General features: G+C 40.0%; 1 protein-coding gene across 1 annotated transcript; it reads left to right on the top strand.

The window, feature by feature from the left end:
- Window positions 1–540: 540 nt before the first annotated feature.
- On the top strand, window positions 541–2,513 carry LOC142601095 (uncharacterized). Its single transcript, XM_075749186.1, is given in 5 exon segments — window positions 541–602; window positions 604–1,014; window positions 1,016–1,501; window positions 1,503–2,007; window positions 2,097–2,513. Coding segments are annotated over 5 exon segments (1,881 nt in total).
- The last annotated feature ends 14,358 nt before the right edge of the window (window positions 2,514–16,871 follow it).

Here is a 16,871-nt window from a genome sequence, read left to right on the forward strand (position 1 = left end):
GACTATTCTTGCGATTCTATCCCGGAGTCTTGCTTGGTTCTCTGCCTTTCTTTTCTGCCCTGTCCTATCGCTCTTATTGGTTACCTTTACCTTTTTTTTTTCATAATAAACACTGTTTCTGGCATATGGCATTTGACCTCGTTTGTGTCTTAATCTCGCTCTCGGGATCGTATCGAAACCAACATTGGATCGGGACATTTAAATTGGCGTCACGGAGAGGATCCCTTGAGACGAGAGTGCCGTATCGTTTCCCAAATACGTGAGACCTCTTGGGAACGTAAGGGGACAGGCTTGTTGTTTTGTTTGAAACTTACGTGCTGCTTTCCTGAGACCATCGCTTCCCCGCCGTGCGTAACTGTCTCTCAGGCATGTCAGGGGGGCGGCCTTGTGTGCTGTTTGAACCTTGCGTGCCGTATTGTTTCCTAAATACGTGAGACCTCTCAGGAATGTGAAGGGGGGGGGGGGGTGTGGCGGTTTTTTTTGTTGTTTGAAACTTGCTCGCTGCCTTGCTGAGGCAACCGCTTCCCCGCTTTAAACAAAATGAGTGGTGACAGAACCGTTCCCTCGGGAAGGGAAGTTTTGTTTGATTTTCTGGAGAAACAGAGCGCGGCCCTCTGTGCCTGGGGTGGACTGGGCTCAGGGAAATTGGCATAATTTGCAGAGCGTCGTTGGCCAAATGGGCGCCTTGCACGGAGATGCGAGACTACGAGCAGGAAAAGGAAAAGCGATTATTTGTGCCGTTCTTGGTGCTAGCTTAGCTGCCGCGGTAGAGGCTAGAGATTGTTGCTGTACTGCGGAGTCCCTGGCTATCGAATCCCTTCAAAGCCTTATCCGGTCCCTTCAGCGGCAAGTGGCGGAATTAAAAAAACAACTTAAAGCGGAAAAGGATCAAGTGAAACATTTGCAGGCTGCCCTTAAGGAGCAGCTCCGTGCGGATGCTACCCGCGAGGGAATTCCGCTGAGATCTGAAATTGGTCACCCCTTTAACGACCTGCAGGCAGCGAAAGAGGGAGTAATTAGAACTGCTTTCGTCGCGACCCTTGGTCAAGACCGAGTACATTTATGATGATGAGCAGGACCAGTCCCTCCAAGTTACAACCAAGGAAGTCCCCTATACTGCTGTCGAGTTGGCTAAACTAAAAAAGAAATTTGGCCGAACCCCTAAGGAATCAGAAACGGAGTATGTGTGGAGAGTGTCGCTGTCTGGGGGGGACCAGATTCTGTTAAGTGAAAGAGAGGCGGAAGGGTATTGGGGACCAGGAGTGTTTTTAACTACTGGGAACCACCATGCCCCCTGGTCTGTAACCCAACGGGCAGCCTATTGGGCAGGTGGTTTGAACCCCCTGGAGAGGGGGGACCTTCTTGCGATTACGGGGACTGTGGATCAATTAGTAGAGAGTGTGCAGAAGGCAGCTTGTCTGCAGATGATGTATGATCGAATGTTGGAGCCTAGACAGGAGTCCCCAATGATCATGCCAGTAGATCCCGAACGAATGACCCCTTATAAGGGGACTCCCCAATTCCTCGAAACCGATTGGTATACAATTACAGGGGAAAACACAAGTGATGCCCCAAGATGACAGAGTTGCGGCTGCTTTAGAAGGACTTACTCCGCACTGCCGACCCTCGGACAGGAAATTGTGGACCTGGGGGGAGGTGGCCCAAAAACTGATCAATTATGGGCGCAGGTATGGCCCCGTTAACCCTCCAACTGCCAAAACGGACCCCAGGGGCTTGAGGCGAGCGAAAGTAAAAATAGTTCCACGCCCCGGGAATGATAGGAGAGTACCTCTTTCCAAACCACCAGGAGGGAGAGACATCCCGAACAGACGTAATAGACTGTGGGCGGAGGGACAACAGAAGGGGATCCCGTGTGACTTAATGGACGGACTGCCAACAGACAAATTAAAAAAATTGGTAACAGGATGGCCCACTAAATCAGCAAATGGAGAAGTGGATTTTGAGGATACTACTCACAGTGCGCCCTCCTTGATTGATTTATCAGAAGTAAATGCCCCCCAAAACCCGGTGGGAAACTAGATCCTTCGCCCTTCTATGGTGAGCGGAGGGGTGAAGGTTGGATACATATCAAACAGCTCACTGAGAATGGCCGGGATGATTTGCTAATTACAGGCCTTGTAGGACCAAAACAAGTTCCGGTCACGTTTTTGATAGATACTGGTGCTCAAATTTCAGCTATTAAAACGAAAGATGCTGCTAATTGTGGAGTTACATCCTCCAAGCAAACACTGTTTGCGGCAGATGCATTTGGCACTGTTCAACCACAGGCATTGGCAATGGTCAACCTGCATCTGCCGGGAGAAGATAGTGCCACTACAGTGGCTATGGTAGTGGGAGAGCTTCCATTCAACCTCTTGGGACTTGATGTTCTGAAAGGGAAGACCTGGATTGATAATAAAGGGAGACAGCGGTCATTTGGCTCCCCCACTGTAGATATTCAGCTGCTGCAAGCCACGCCACTACTTCTCCCCTTTGAAGCTTACAAATGTTAAGCCTTATCTGATCCCTTTGGGGGCCAGAGAGGGAATAACACCTGTATTAGAGGACTTAAAAGGACAAGATATTGTGATTCCAACCCACTCTCCTTTTAACTCTCCAGTGTGCCCAGGATGAAAACCTAATGGCACATGGAGATTAACAGTAGATTATCACAGGCTCAATGCAAATACCGGTCTGTTGACAGCAGCGGTACCAAACATTGCTGAGCTTATAGCTACGATCCAGGAACGAGCCCACCCGGTCATGGCGACAGTGGATGTTAAAGACATGGTTTTTATGGTTCCCCTGCAGCCTGACGACCAAGATCGCTTTGCTTTTACGTGGGAAGGCCAACAATTCACTTTCACCCACAGGGATATAAGCATTCCCCCACTTTAGCCCACCATGCATTAGCGCAGGAGCTAGAGGTAGTCCAAGCAGAGAAGCAGGTCAGTGTTTACCAATATATTGACGACATTCTCATGGGAGGGGATGAAATAAAGAAAGTTCAGATAACTCAGGATAATATAATTTCCCACTTAGAAAGTCTGGGGTTGAAAATTCCACCGGAGAAGATACAAACACCCTCGAGTGAGGTAAAGTTTTTAGGAATCTGGTGGAAAGGATTTTCCACTGGACACCCTTTCCTCATTAGATCAGATTAAAATGCTGGAGTTGAAAAAGGATTTGCAGCATGTATTAGGATTGTGTTTTGGAGAAAACATATCCCTGATTTTTCGATTATTGCGAGACCCCTGTATGACTTGTTGCGAAAAGGGGCCCAGTGGGAATGGACTGAACCTCACGAAGAAGCATTGCAATTGCTAGTGTTTGAAGCAACTGCCCATCAAGCTCTTGGTCCCATTCACCCCACAGACCCCGTCCATATTGAATGGGGATTTGCCAAGATCGGACTGTCAATACATCTATGGCAAAAGAGCCCTGAAGGACCCACTCAGCCTATTGGGTTCTATTCCTGTAGTTTTAAAGATGCTGAAAAAAGATAAACTACCTGGGAAAAGGGTTTGTATGTAGTCAGTTTAGCCTTGAGAGAGGCTGAACGGACCATTCGGCAACAGCTAATAGAACTTAAGAGTCCCGTTTAAGGTAATCAAAATTATTTTAGCAGGAACTCCGCCCCCTGATGGGGTGGCTCAAAGAGCCTCCATGCAGAAGTGGTATGCCCAGATAGAACATTAGTGTGACATTTTTACAGTGTCTGAGGGAACTGCAAAGAGGTTAACTATTCAAGAAGAGATGAGCCCAGGTAGAGAAACACCCGAACTCCCTCCTGTAATACAAGTGGTCCCTCTGTTTCCGAACAGTTGCAGAATGCTTGGTTTACTGATGCTTCCTCTAAGCAAGAAGGAAAAACTTGGAAATATCGAGCTGTAGCACTCTGCGTAGATGTGGATAAACAAATAATCACTGAAGGGGAAGACAGTGCTCACGTAAGGGAATTAGTTGCAGTATGGAGTGTTTTCCAACATGAAGCCCAATCTACCTCTCCTGTCTATATCTATACTGGCTTCTAGGCTGTATTTAAAAGGTGTACTGAAAGGCTTTCATTATGGGAACAAAATGAGTGGGAAGTCAACAGGATACCTGTATGGCAGAAAGAAAAGTGGCAGGATATCTTAACTACTGCTAGACAAGGAAAGTTTGCGGTAGCCTGGGTGGCTTCCCATCAACAGGATAATACCCCTGTTAGCCAATGGAATGGCAAAGCTGACAAGTTAGCCTGATTAGCTCCCCTCCAAAACACTCAAATAGCAGAAGACTGGGAGTGATTGTTGGAATGGTTACATGTAAAGAGGAAGCATTCAGGGATCAAAGACCTCTACTGTGAGGTACAAGCACGAGGTTGGCCACTTACTAGGGAGGAATGTAAGACTTGTGTGTCTGCTTGCGAACAATGTCATACCCGCTTAGAAAGACACCCCCTGGAAGACGATCTCCTACACCTGAGGGAGGGGAAAGGGCTATGGGAAATGTGGCAGGTTGACTACATTGGTCTTTTCCGAAAGTCAGAAGGAAAGCATTATGTGTTGGTTGGAGTAGAGGTAGTGTCAGGGTTAGTCCAAGCTGAAGCATTTGCCAGAGCTACCGCAGAAAACAGGTGAAAGCTTTGAAAGAGTGGTTTGGCACCTTCCCCAAACCATGGTCAATTCAGTTGGATAATGGTTCTCACGTTACTGCTAAAATAGTCCAGGAGTGGGCAATTTGGGAAGGAATCTCGTAGGTACGCCATACTCCGTATTATCTGCAGACAAATGGAATTGTAGAAAGAACTAATGGTTTGTTGAAGTGCTTTCTTAAGCCGCATAAGCCCAGATGGGTCGAATGACTATGGGATACAGTTACTGGTGTTAACAGTCATTGGGGAATAAATAGATGCCCAAAAATCACAGCATTTTGTACAAAGGCTCCAACCATTATGCCAGCCACATGCGGCTCTGACTATCCCAAAAATCCGTCGCACTTTCCGGGCCAGCCTGTTTTGGTCGAACTCCCCACTGTGGAGGCTGTACCCCTTGTACTGGAAACCCCAGTGAATAAGTGTGCCTGGAAAGCAAAAGATGCTTGTGGGAAGGAACACAAGATTAACACAAGGTGGATTATTCATAGAATCATAGAATGGTTTGGGTTGGAAGGGACCTTAAAGATCATCTAGTTCCAACCCCCCTGCTGCAGGCAGGGACACCCTCCCCTAGACCATCCTTCTAACCACAACTCTCTTCCGGTTCGGAGTTTGTTTTCTTTTCTCTTTCAGGTGAAGGTTCCGGAGCCTGTCTGAAGGAATTCATGAACACTTGAAGTTGCTGATCACCTGTGGAGTTTTGTCAGGGATTGTTTTGTTAATCTTTATAGGATGCGTAGTGTACTATTGCAAATGGTGTTTTGGATGGCCATTATCACCATCTTTAATATCAGGGGAAACTTCTGTGCTCCCCCCTCCCCAAAATTGTTATGGCAAAATGAATTTGTTGCTTTAGGCCAACAAGTAGCTAACGCTTTTAATCTTACTAAGTGTTGGGTTTGTGGTGGACCATTAGGTTTAGAAAGTTGGCCATGGACTGCTATCCCCATTTCTCCTGAATGGCTGGTGAGCAACTACAGTGAAATTAAAAATGATACCTATTGGGAAGACAGTACATCACTGCCCTGGCCAATACAATACCCAATAACATCAATACTGGAAACTACCTAGGATGATCTAACTGTAAACTGACTTACAGCTATGGTAGTACTTCCACTGGGAGGATGGACTGGAGATGGCGAAATGAAATGGGTGGTATTTGGTATCCAGAAGGATTCTGGTCCCCAGATGGGCACTTAGGGTCCCACTGGGAAGGGTTAATGAATTGTGCGTGTTCATATAATGGTTCGGTAGGAGCTTATTACTGTATTAATTGTACTTCAAATAACTACCATATAACCCCCCCAAGTCCGTGGGCACAAGGCAATTACTGGGACAATCTGAAAGCATCAAACCCATGGACCCCCTTTGCCAATGGGTATCGTGCTCTGAAGGGACATTATGTGGCCAATCTGCTTACAAACTGCTACCAGCAAATTGGACTGGGCTGTGTTATGTGGGGGCAATTCACCCCTGTTTTTTTCTACTCCCGGAAAATGAAGGTGATGGGTTGGGTGTTAAGGTATATGATGATCTCAATCGACATCAGCAGTCCATTGATACCTCTATAGCAAGTGGAAGTAATCAAACCTGGGGCAAAGAGGAGTGGACCCCCCAACGTATTGTAGAACATTATGGACCTGCCACCTGGAACTCCAATGAGTGGGTTAGCGGTGCTCGAGAACCTATCTACAATTTAAACCGCATTATTCAATTGCAAGCCGTCCTAGAGATTATCACTAATGAGACGGCCCGTGCTCTTGACTTATTAGCGGACCAAGCCATGCAAATGCAAACGGCAATATTCCAACATCGTATGGTTCTCGATTACCTGTTAGCTGAAGAAGGGGGTGTCTGTGGTAAACTAAATGATTCTAACTGTTGCCTAAAAATTGACAACAACGGGAAAGTTGTCAAACAAATTGTCACAGGAATACGGAAGCTGGCCCATGTCCCTGTTCAGACATGGAAAGGCTGGGACATTGACTTATTCTCCTGGCTCCCAGGTGGCCCATGGGTTAAGCGAATCTTATTCTACTTGTTATGTGGTTTTGCCATGCTAATGTTTTTGCCATGTATTATTAGATGTTTTATACAATTCATTCAACGTGTTGTAACCAATACGCAATTTGTAACTACTGTTTCACCTGATGGTGTTAAGCAAATTCTTGCCGTACGTTGATCCACGCTGTCAGTAGTGCGAATTGTATGACGTGCTCTTTTCCAACCTTTTTCTATATAACTATCTTTTCTCAAAACTGCCATGGGTCCTGAGGCAATCTTTGAGCCATGGGGTGGTGTGAGAGACCGGACTGTCAGAACTTTTTGTCTCAAAGATTGCCTGCTCAAGTGGAAAACCCCTCCAGCTACTAAGTTCAATAAGGACGATTGCTGGGTTGTAGAGACTTTCAACCTGCGAAAAACGCTCTGCGGCCTCATGCGCTGCCAAGTCAGGTAACAGTCCCGTGAAGAACAGGGCTGAAACTGCAAGAAGTGTGTACGCATGTGCAGGAATGCGGAGCCGTGTGGCACATGCCATGGTGAAGACCGCCACCGGTATAAAAGGGAACTGCCAAGGTGAGGGTGTGCGTGCCTTCGCCCACCACCGCAGAACAAGAGATTTGGACCCATGGGATGCTGTGGACCCATGCCTTCACCCACGAGATGCTGTGGATCTGTGTCTTCGTCCACTGCTGCAGAATGAGAGATTTGGACCCCCAAGAGGCTGTGGATCCGTGGCGGTGACTATTCTTGCGATTCTATCCCGGAGTCTTGCTTGGTTTTCTGCCTTTCTTTTCTGCCCTGTCCTATCACTCTTATAGGTTACCTTTACCTTTTTTTTTTTAACTTTTTTTTTCATAATAAAAACTGTTTCTGGCACATGGCATTTGACCTCGTTTGTGTCTTAATCTCGCTCTTGGGATCATATCAAAACCTCCCCGACATTGGATCGGGACACTTACTTACTTCTACAGCTACCTATTTTTAGCAGTATGAAATCATCATCAGATATGATGTTAGAAAAGATTGTAGATATTAACTTAAAAAATTTATGAAAATGTATCAGAAGTTCAAAACATGACAGAGAGATAACCATTGAAAACAAAATTGAAAAGCTAGAATGTTTTTGTTTATGAGTTTAATTACTCCGTACAAGGCTAATTACTTCCAAATAAGGAAAATTTACATAAAATTTCAATTAATGAAGCACCCAAAATAATAGTTATCATAAAAAGCACTTGTCACCACTTGGAAGCAGAGAAACAGTAGTTATAATGTTCAATTGTTGAAGTTCTACACGAAAAATATCCTGTAGTTTATTCCTTTTTGCGTGCCTACATGAGATCCAGCTGATGGTCAAAATGATGTGAAAGAAGTTCTCTAGCCTAGAATGCTAGTAATTAATTAAACACTTTTGACAGCACCTCAAAGATAAATGGATTTATGTAATAGTAAAAAATTTTCACTGAATCCATCAGAATGGTATCTTTCCTGTTCATTTCTTGCATGGTCTCTAATCTTGATTTCAGAAAGACATGCACACTGAAACAAGCCCTGTCAGTATCCGAGTATAGTAAGGAGTGTTAGGCTTCCAAGAAAACTTTCAAGGACATCCATTGTGATAAAAGGCTGTGAATGGCTAACATTTTTTTCTAAAATACCTTTATTCCCTCAGAGTCTGAAATGACAGCTGTACAAATGGGGTTACAGCAACCTTATATATAATTTACAGATGGTCATCTTTCTCCAGTACTCAGAAGAAATGAGCTGTGATTCATAACTTTATTAACTGTAATAGAAGTTTTACTATTGATGCTAGGTTGGAAGGATGGCTTATAGTCAAGACATTAGACTAATAAAGATGCAATGTGTTACAACAAATTCACAACACTTTTTATTAGTTTTCATTAGATAGCTTTTATCCACAGGTAGCTAACTTCATCTTGTTATACTTTATAAGTAACTTTAGAATCAGGTAAGAAAATACACTTTTTTTTTTTTTTTTTTTTTATATTAGTTAGGCATCTCTTAGATTGGCAGTTTTTCCAGAATCTCTCTCCTTGTATTTGTGATTTGTGTAGCACTTAGTACAACATAGCCATGGCATTGCTTGGTTTCCTTAGATACTGTTGTGATAATGAAAATCTGTTAGACATGAAGTTGATAAAATGTTTTCCAGAGACTATGAGGGATTTAATTTTTTCTTTTTTTCATTTTTTAAAATTTTCTGTGTTGTTTTGTAACTTGTATTTGAATTACCATATCAAAAGTGCATATTTCTAATATTAAATCTGAGAATTAATCCACTGGAGAGACAAAACTGCTGAAATGAACGAGAATACTCAATGTGGGTGAAGCTGTCAGAGCCTTCATTAAAAAGGAATACTACTGTTAAGAGCAATGAAAATTTACCAATAACTATCAGTTTTGGAAGGTGTTAAAAACACAGAGTGTGGTTTTAAAATTCATACAGTTGTTGCCACAGATAATATTGCTAAAAGTGACAACTAAAAAAAAAGAAAAAAAATGAACAAAAGAGTAATCAAATCAATGATGTAATGAATGGTGCATGCTGGCTGACATGATGGCAAATTTATCTGCATGGGCATAAAGAATGAATCTCGCAAAGTAACGTGCCAAACTCAGTTTCATTTACACTCGCCTAATGTTCAAGTTTGATTCAGACAGCCTGCGTTTGCAGTTAAGTGTCTGGGTTAAACTGCACAGTGAACCGTAAATAGCCTGGGTTGCTTCACTGACTCACAGCATACAAATAAATGGATCCCCTACAGTGACACGTGCAAAGGAAAGTAAGGATGGACAGATCCATTTGGTTTTGGATACCAGCCTTAGCAAGAGCCCAGAAAGCAGGTGTAACAGGTATAGCAGCGTCTCAATCATTCAACTTAGTTCTTTAAAATTGAAGAACAGACATACCTTTTTTTTTTTTTTTTAAGAGAGGCGAACTTAAGATTTTAGAGAAGTTATTTCATAAAAGCTAATATCCATTCTTCTCATTCTGAGATCAGTTTCCAATGCTGCCCTGGGTAAAGAATGTCCCTGTTGTGAGCAGGAGGTAAGCTTAAACATTATAGTCCCCATAGCCTGAAAATTTAGGAGTACAAGAATTACATTGGTTTGGAGACCAATCAAATAGTGAATTGCAGATATTATACTAGTGACTGAATATTCTGCTAAAGTTCATAAAAAATCCCAAAGCTCAAATATATTTGCAGTAACTAGTGGAGCAGTCCTGAGAAACAAATGTATACAAATTTCCATCTGTTCACAGAGACAGAATAAAGGGCTACATTCAGCAAATACACGTGTTGTGATGAATACTTCAATCAGCTAAGAATAATAATGCAGCTTCAAATGTTTCATAATCTTTCCTATAGGCTTATCTCTCAACAAGATGTGGGCTCTCACATGATCCTGAGATTCCTAAGACCAGGTTAGCATTATCTGGGTATGTCCACCCGAATGTAACTGAGTAATTGCACAACTGTATACACAACAGACAGTCCACATCATACAAAGAACCTTCCAAAATTAAGAAGTTTTGGAAAGATATGGAGGCATTGCAGGAAGTAGAGTATAAAAATTATAATCCACTGCAAATCAAATTTACCTGACTGCTGTTTGACACCACAGTGCCTATAATGAAGAAAATTAAATTAAAAAAATAAAGATAACCAAACTGGTGCTCCAAAAATTGCTTTTGAAGACTGAGCATAACTGGAAAGCACATTTAAAGTCATACAAGTTACAAAAATCTAAGGTATTGTTAGCACAAAAAAATTACACTCACAGAATGTAGTCCATTTAAAAAGCTTTTTTCAACTGACCCAAAACTGTAGATTGTTACAGAGCAGTATCTCATCTCTTCTATCCCTTAGGCAAAAAAAAAAGAAATAGTGTAATAATAATTAACATTCTTTTAAAGTAGTTTTGGTGAGTGAATAAAGTCCTGTTTTCACTACCTTATATAACTTCCAGGTGGCTGTCAGTATGTGCGAAACTATTATTACTTCATTACATTACTGGCTTGACATCCACATTAAACCTACTGTGAACAGACACAAAGCAGAAAAGAAGGCACATGTAAGTAGCAAGATTCACTTTTAATCATATTTCATAGAATGAATCATATCATACCTCTATGTGATAACACTAAGCTGCTTCGTGACATTTCAAAACAATGGCTCTTGCGTTGTTTTGAGTTACTTTAAGTCAGTGTTGAGAATCTCCTTGCACTAAGAATCATAAAGTATTTAATTCCAGCTGTATGAAAGTGCAGATATTTATACACATAGATTGCTTGAATGTTGCTTCAAAAATTTTGGTAGGCAACCCTAGCATCTCTGTTTATATTAATATTTAGGATTTTTTTTTCCAAAAATATTAGCAGGATTGAGGAATATAATGCTTCTTTTCAAAGAGATTTATATTGTGGGGTTTTTTGCTTTTCTTTTGTTTTGTTTTTCAGTGGGATGTGATAATTTAGGGTGAAATTCATCTAATCTAATTTTCCCTGGTAAAATTTGACATCTGATGTGATTTAAACCTTTGGGATTACAGGACTGGTTAGTGCTCTAGAACCTGCAGACAAGTCTTCAGGGTATCTCCCTAACAAATGGTTACAGAAAAGCACCTGCAGACAGAGAATTATTCTCCCTGTCTCAGACCCTGATGCAAATAGAGTGAATCATTGCTGCAGGTGTCTGTTTCTCTTCATACTGGGGAGGAAACAGAGACCTAATGGTGGCCTGACATTTAACTGTTAGATGGCCAGAGGTACGTGAAATAAGTACCACCCTCATGGTGGGTCTCTTTGATGATGTCACTGCTAGTTTTTCTCTAGATGAATGTGCTCTAGTATTTTTAATTTTTATGTTTCTTCTTTTTTTCTGTGTATGAAATGAAAATTCAGTGCAGCTGTGCTGGAGACAAGGGACAACAGTGCTCTGGAAAGCTACATTTTACATTTTACCTACATACTATTCCCTGATAAAAATCTGCGTGGGACTGTGTTACTAAAACCAACGGAGCAAAAGAGGGGAGATTTTAGGAAACTCTCTTCTCTATTTTTCCTCCCACTTCATTGTTGCTTTCTTGAGGTGAGGTTTCCCAGGACTGGAACAGGGAACACCTCTCTATACAGGTACTGTAGGAGCAACTCTTGGTCACGTCAGTTTAAGCTGGCAGTTTTATTTCCTAGCAAAGAATTGTGTAAGTAAGTGGTTGACATAGACCTTATGCCATTACAAAAGTTATATTTGACAACACCATAAAACATGACTTCTTCCAGGAGAGGCTTCATATATCTTCTTCATACAATTTTCCTTCTTTCTCTAATTTATTATTAACTTGATACTACATTTTTTTAGAATGTAAATATTCATTTAGATATATCAGAGTGTAAATATTATTTCTTATTTTAACAACCTGTTATTGTTTGTTTGACTTACTACATTTATCTCACTTATTAGAAAATCAAATTCTAAGTAAAACACTTACAAGATGTTAATAATGTATATCTCCTAATTGAAAGAGACAATCATTTATGTCCACAGTGGGTACCCAAAGTTTAAGCACTATTATGTCAAGTTAATGAAATGTCAGCAGTGTATTTTCACATATTCAGAATTTCTATTACCTTTGTTTCAGTCTAATTTTAAATGACTTGAAAATAGATTGCAAACAATCACAAGCATGGAAGTTGGAATATACTTTGAAATGAGAGTGTTTAGAAAAAGAATCCACCAGTAAATGTAGCAAGATATTAATCATGCTCTAAGTGACTGCAATTTTAATTTTGCTCATATTTTGTAGTTCTAGTTTAAAACAAATAAGGAGAAAACTGAGCTACTTCCAGAGTTTAAAAAAGAAATAAAAATGTGTGCAATCAAAAATATATGGCAGCTCAAATTAACTGTATATGTAACATTATATATAACTCATTCAGTTTATCATGTTTTAATTGTCATTCAATCCCAAGGAACAAAACATGAGGGTTTTTTAATTATTTTTTGTTTGGTTACCACTTAACTACTGAATCTTCATAAAAGATCTAATAACAATCTATCTTTAATTATATAAAACATTTGAATTTCAAATAGTTTTCATATTAAAATTAATCAGATTTTGTTATTATGGTTTAGTGGTTAATTATAAAGATATCACTGCATCTGCAGAATGCATACATATGTGTTTGCCTTGCACATATTCTGAAAATCAGATTAAAATATGCATGCCATTAAATATATGTTATCAATACACAAATGTGTGTTTATTTATGTACACTGAAAAATGAAATAATAAACATCTAGAACTTTGAAAGAGAAAACATAATTCTAGCCACTTTTCCTAGTGAAATGTTTAAGTATTTATGATCTCACAAAATTAAATGGTCATTGTCAACTACATTCAGAACTATCAAAATCCTGAAAAGGGATAATATGCCCCAAAGCTAAACTCTGAAGAAGAAATATGTGGCAATATGCCAATAATTTTCCTATAATTTTGTTGTAATTTTGAAGTAAGTAGTATCTAGGTGGCTCCATTACAGCATTATTTTTTGCTTGTTAAAGCAGCAGCTGGTAGTTCCTGTTTTGTGTTAGATCCTCCAGTATGATAAAGACACTTTCTACAGCGACTGGATTATACAGTCTCCAAAGGCCGATCTCACCATTTCTTGTCACTGTGGATTTATTATCTGCAAAAGTGCTTGGAGGGCCCATAATTATGCCAATCCTCACTTGACATTTTAGACCCTTTTGCCACTATCTCAAGCCATCCTAAGTTTCAGCATCACACTGCATCATCAAAATACTGTTAGACAGCTATCAAGTAGCATCATGAGGATTAGAGATGTGTAATATCCAGCTATAAATGACTATTACTGCTCTTCTGTCTTGTCCTTTTGACCATAGACAGGAAAGCAGATCTATTGAATCTAGGTGATAAAAACTCAAATTAAGACCTCAGGTTTTCCTTCCTTTTTAGTTTTCTTGCTATTCATAATCCGGGGTATCATTTTACTGCTTATTAACACATAAACATTACTTTATATTAATTAATTTGTTTTATATATATGTTTAGTGGAATGCTTCGCTTCAGTGTTCAACAAAAACAGCTCAACAGACATCATTTTAATTCCACATACAGAAACAGTATTTGTGCATTTTGCCAAGACTATTTACCACTGTATATAATATATGAGCTACAATAAATATTAGCAAGTATCTATAAGAATAAATTCTGATCTTTATGTATGTACTTTATTGGTAGCAAACTTGAGACAGACATGTCAAAAGTATTAAGAATGATGCGTTCAGGGTTTTCCATCTGTATATCTATATACAGGTGAATCATTTCACTAGAAGTCACTTGTGTGGATATATAAATCCCAAACACTCAAAATCATTGTAGGTGTCAAGTTTCAGCAGCAAAACCTGAAGAGAACGGAATTATTATTATATTCTAACTCCTGAAACTGTCAGTTAAGAAAAGCTGGTTTTGTTAGAGTTGCTTGAGACACGAACAGCTAAAGTTCTCTTTTCATTTCACCTCACAATGGAAACAAAAATGCTGATCAGAAATATTTTTAGACTTTTTTAGTGTAGAAAATAAATTTTATAAAAACAAACCAGTATTTAAACTGGTACTGCATAAACTCCTGCACCTTTTGCATAATTGGTTCTGGTAAATGAAATACTTTGACAATTCCTGCTATATATTTTCACTAAAAATTAGGAAAAACGATGCTGAACTGCTAAGACAAATGAAAAATATTGACAACATCAGTTTAAAAAAAACGTAATCCTAACTTAATTCTGTTGAAAGCATTTCAACTAGCAGCACTACTTTTATTTTACCCTGCACAGAATGGACCATATGCCTAAAGTTATCCAGCTTACAGGTGAAGCAGTAAAAGTCTTCCTGACCTCAAGGAGAGCTGGATCAGACCCAATGTGAAGAGCTATTGATTCAGACCTAGGACTCTAACAAACCAGCAGAGCAAAAGCAATGCACAAAATATAACTCCTAACACAGTGCAAAGGAGGTAAGATCAGCTATATTCTCTGTGTTTTCTCCCCTATGACCGACCAGTGGTTCTTTGTGCACTGTTAGTTTCACAGCATGTCAAATTAGGTAAAGTCAAGGTCTCAACTTTTACTTACCTTTTTTTTTTTTTTTTTTTTTTTTTTTTACTTTTCCTGTCCATAAGTGAAGTGAAGGTGAAGTTTCTGGGACCTTTGGGATGATGTACTTGAAACAACTTCATTTTTTCTGTCCTTCTCTAACATAAATAACAAGTATCAGATACACTCTGTAATGAACATAAAGAAATGCTGGAAAGAAGAACAAGAAAACTTGTCTTTTATATGTGTTAGTTCAGCCTGGTCTTCCTGCTTTGTCACTGTCTTTAATTTCCCCTCTAGCTCTATAAAAACTTCTAGCTGTCTCTTAAATTCATTTATACTATGTGCTTCAGTGGGCTTACCTGACAACTTATTCCTCACGTTTATTACTTTTAGAATGAAATAGTTGTGCTTGAATACTGCTGCTGTTTCCACTTAAAGGGATATTGTCTACTTACCAGGTTTTGTTTTGTTTTAAATTGACTAATTTTTAAAAATAGACTTTTTTACTGGCATATCCCTCTTTAAACCTTATACCCAGATCTTGATATCTATAATTGTATCTCTGCTCCACCAGCGAGGTATCGTACAGTCTTATGGATAGGTTAGAAAGATTCAGCTACCTCTCCTGAGTCAGTGCAGTAGGTGCTGTTACAGTCATAAAATCTTGCAAGTCCTCCCATAACTGTATGTCATCTTTCCAAAGAGCAAGTCCAAGCGAAGACTGCACGTTTGCCACAGTGCTGTGAGCGTGACCACACATCAGCAGAACAGCACTGTTGTCCAGTCACCTAACAACCTAAAAGAAACTGACTGACACACTAACCCCATACGTCTTTCAGCACTGGAAGTGTTCGTGGGTATCTGCAACATGCATTGAACTTCTTTCCTGTCACCCTTTTCTAAAATAATAACACTGATTGTTTTTTTCCTAAAATAATCCATAAGCAGGGCTGAAAACGGGTAAAGACTGTGGCAAAACAGTGTAAGGAAGGATTGCTTAGAAATTTTTATAAGAGCTTCTAGCTAAGTTTTTTTTCTTAAAGTATCTAACTTTGAGAAACAGGAAGTTATTTGTTAGTTTATTTATTAATGCTGAAAACCCTAACGAAAAAATCTTCTTAGCTGAATGCCAGATGGGAACACTGTCATGATGGCCAAAAGAAGGTCTCAATTAGTCAGGTGCATGTTGAAATTATAAAATCCCATGTGTATGTTTTTAAAACGATGACAGGAAGCTCAGGAAGCACATAGCACAGAGCAAGCATATTATTTTTTGGTTTTAAAATTATTTTTAATATATTGAAAAGAAATGGAAGATCTCCAGTGTAACTTCTTCATGAAAATCTATCATTGGGAACAGTCACTTACTTGAGATGCAACCAGCTGACATAGGAGAAAAGTGTAAAAGACACCTTTTGGACAATAATTTAGTCAAAAAGTATCCCTTCTAAGTTCATAAGGATGACTGATATGACCAATTAGAGCAATAACTTTAGGTTTCAGAGGTCTACATCATAAATGGACATCTGGTCTTAGTAGAGGGCATCATACTGATGCTCTTTAATGCTGACTGGTTCTTGAGCAAGGATGTGATGATCAGCCTCATGCTTCCACGATTTGTTACTGCTCCATGTTTTCATTTACTGCATGTAAGGTACTGACATGGAGATAGCTCAACCTTGTTAAAGTAAACTGGTTTCTCATTTAAGGAGTGGTTTATGTCTGGCATTCTAGCCATGCACGAGATTATCTTTCTGGTCCATCTTTCAAACTCACTCTTTTGCAATTGCAAATAGTACTTTCAAAGTCCAGCTCAGGTCATCACATCAAGGAGGAACTGCCCAGAGAAGCTGTGGATGCCCCATCCCTGGAAGTGTTCACGGCCAGGCTGGATGGGGCTTTGGGCAACCTGGTCTAGTGGAGGGTGTCCCTGCCTATGGCAGAGGGGTTGGAACTAGATGATCTTTGAGGTTCCTTCCAACCCAAACCATTCTATGATTCTATGGTTCTATGAACTGCATTGGTGGACAGATATGCTGCTGCTGATACAGGTATGCTATAATACTCAAAAGAGTAGAAGG

This window comes from Balearica regulorum, chromosome 3, assembly GCF_011004875.1.
Source record: "Balearica regulorum gibbericeps isolate bBalReg1 chromosome 3, bBalReg1.pri, whole genome shotgun sequence".
In the NCBI taxonomy this organism is placed as follows: domain Eukaryota; kingdom Metazoa; phylum Chordata; class Aves; order Gruiformes; family Gruidae; genus Balearica; species Balearica regulorum.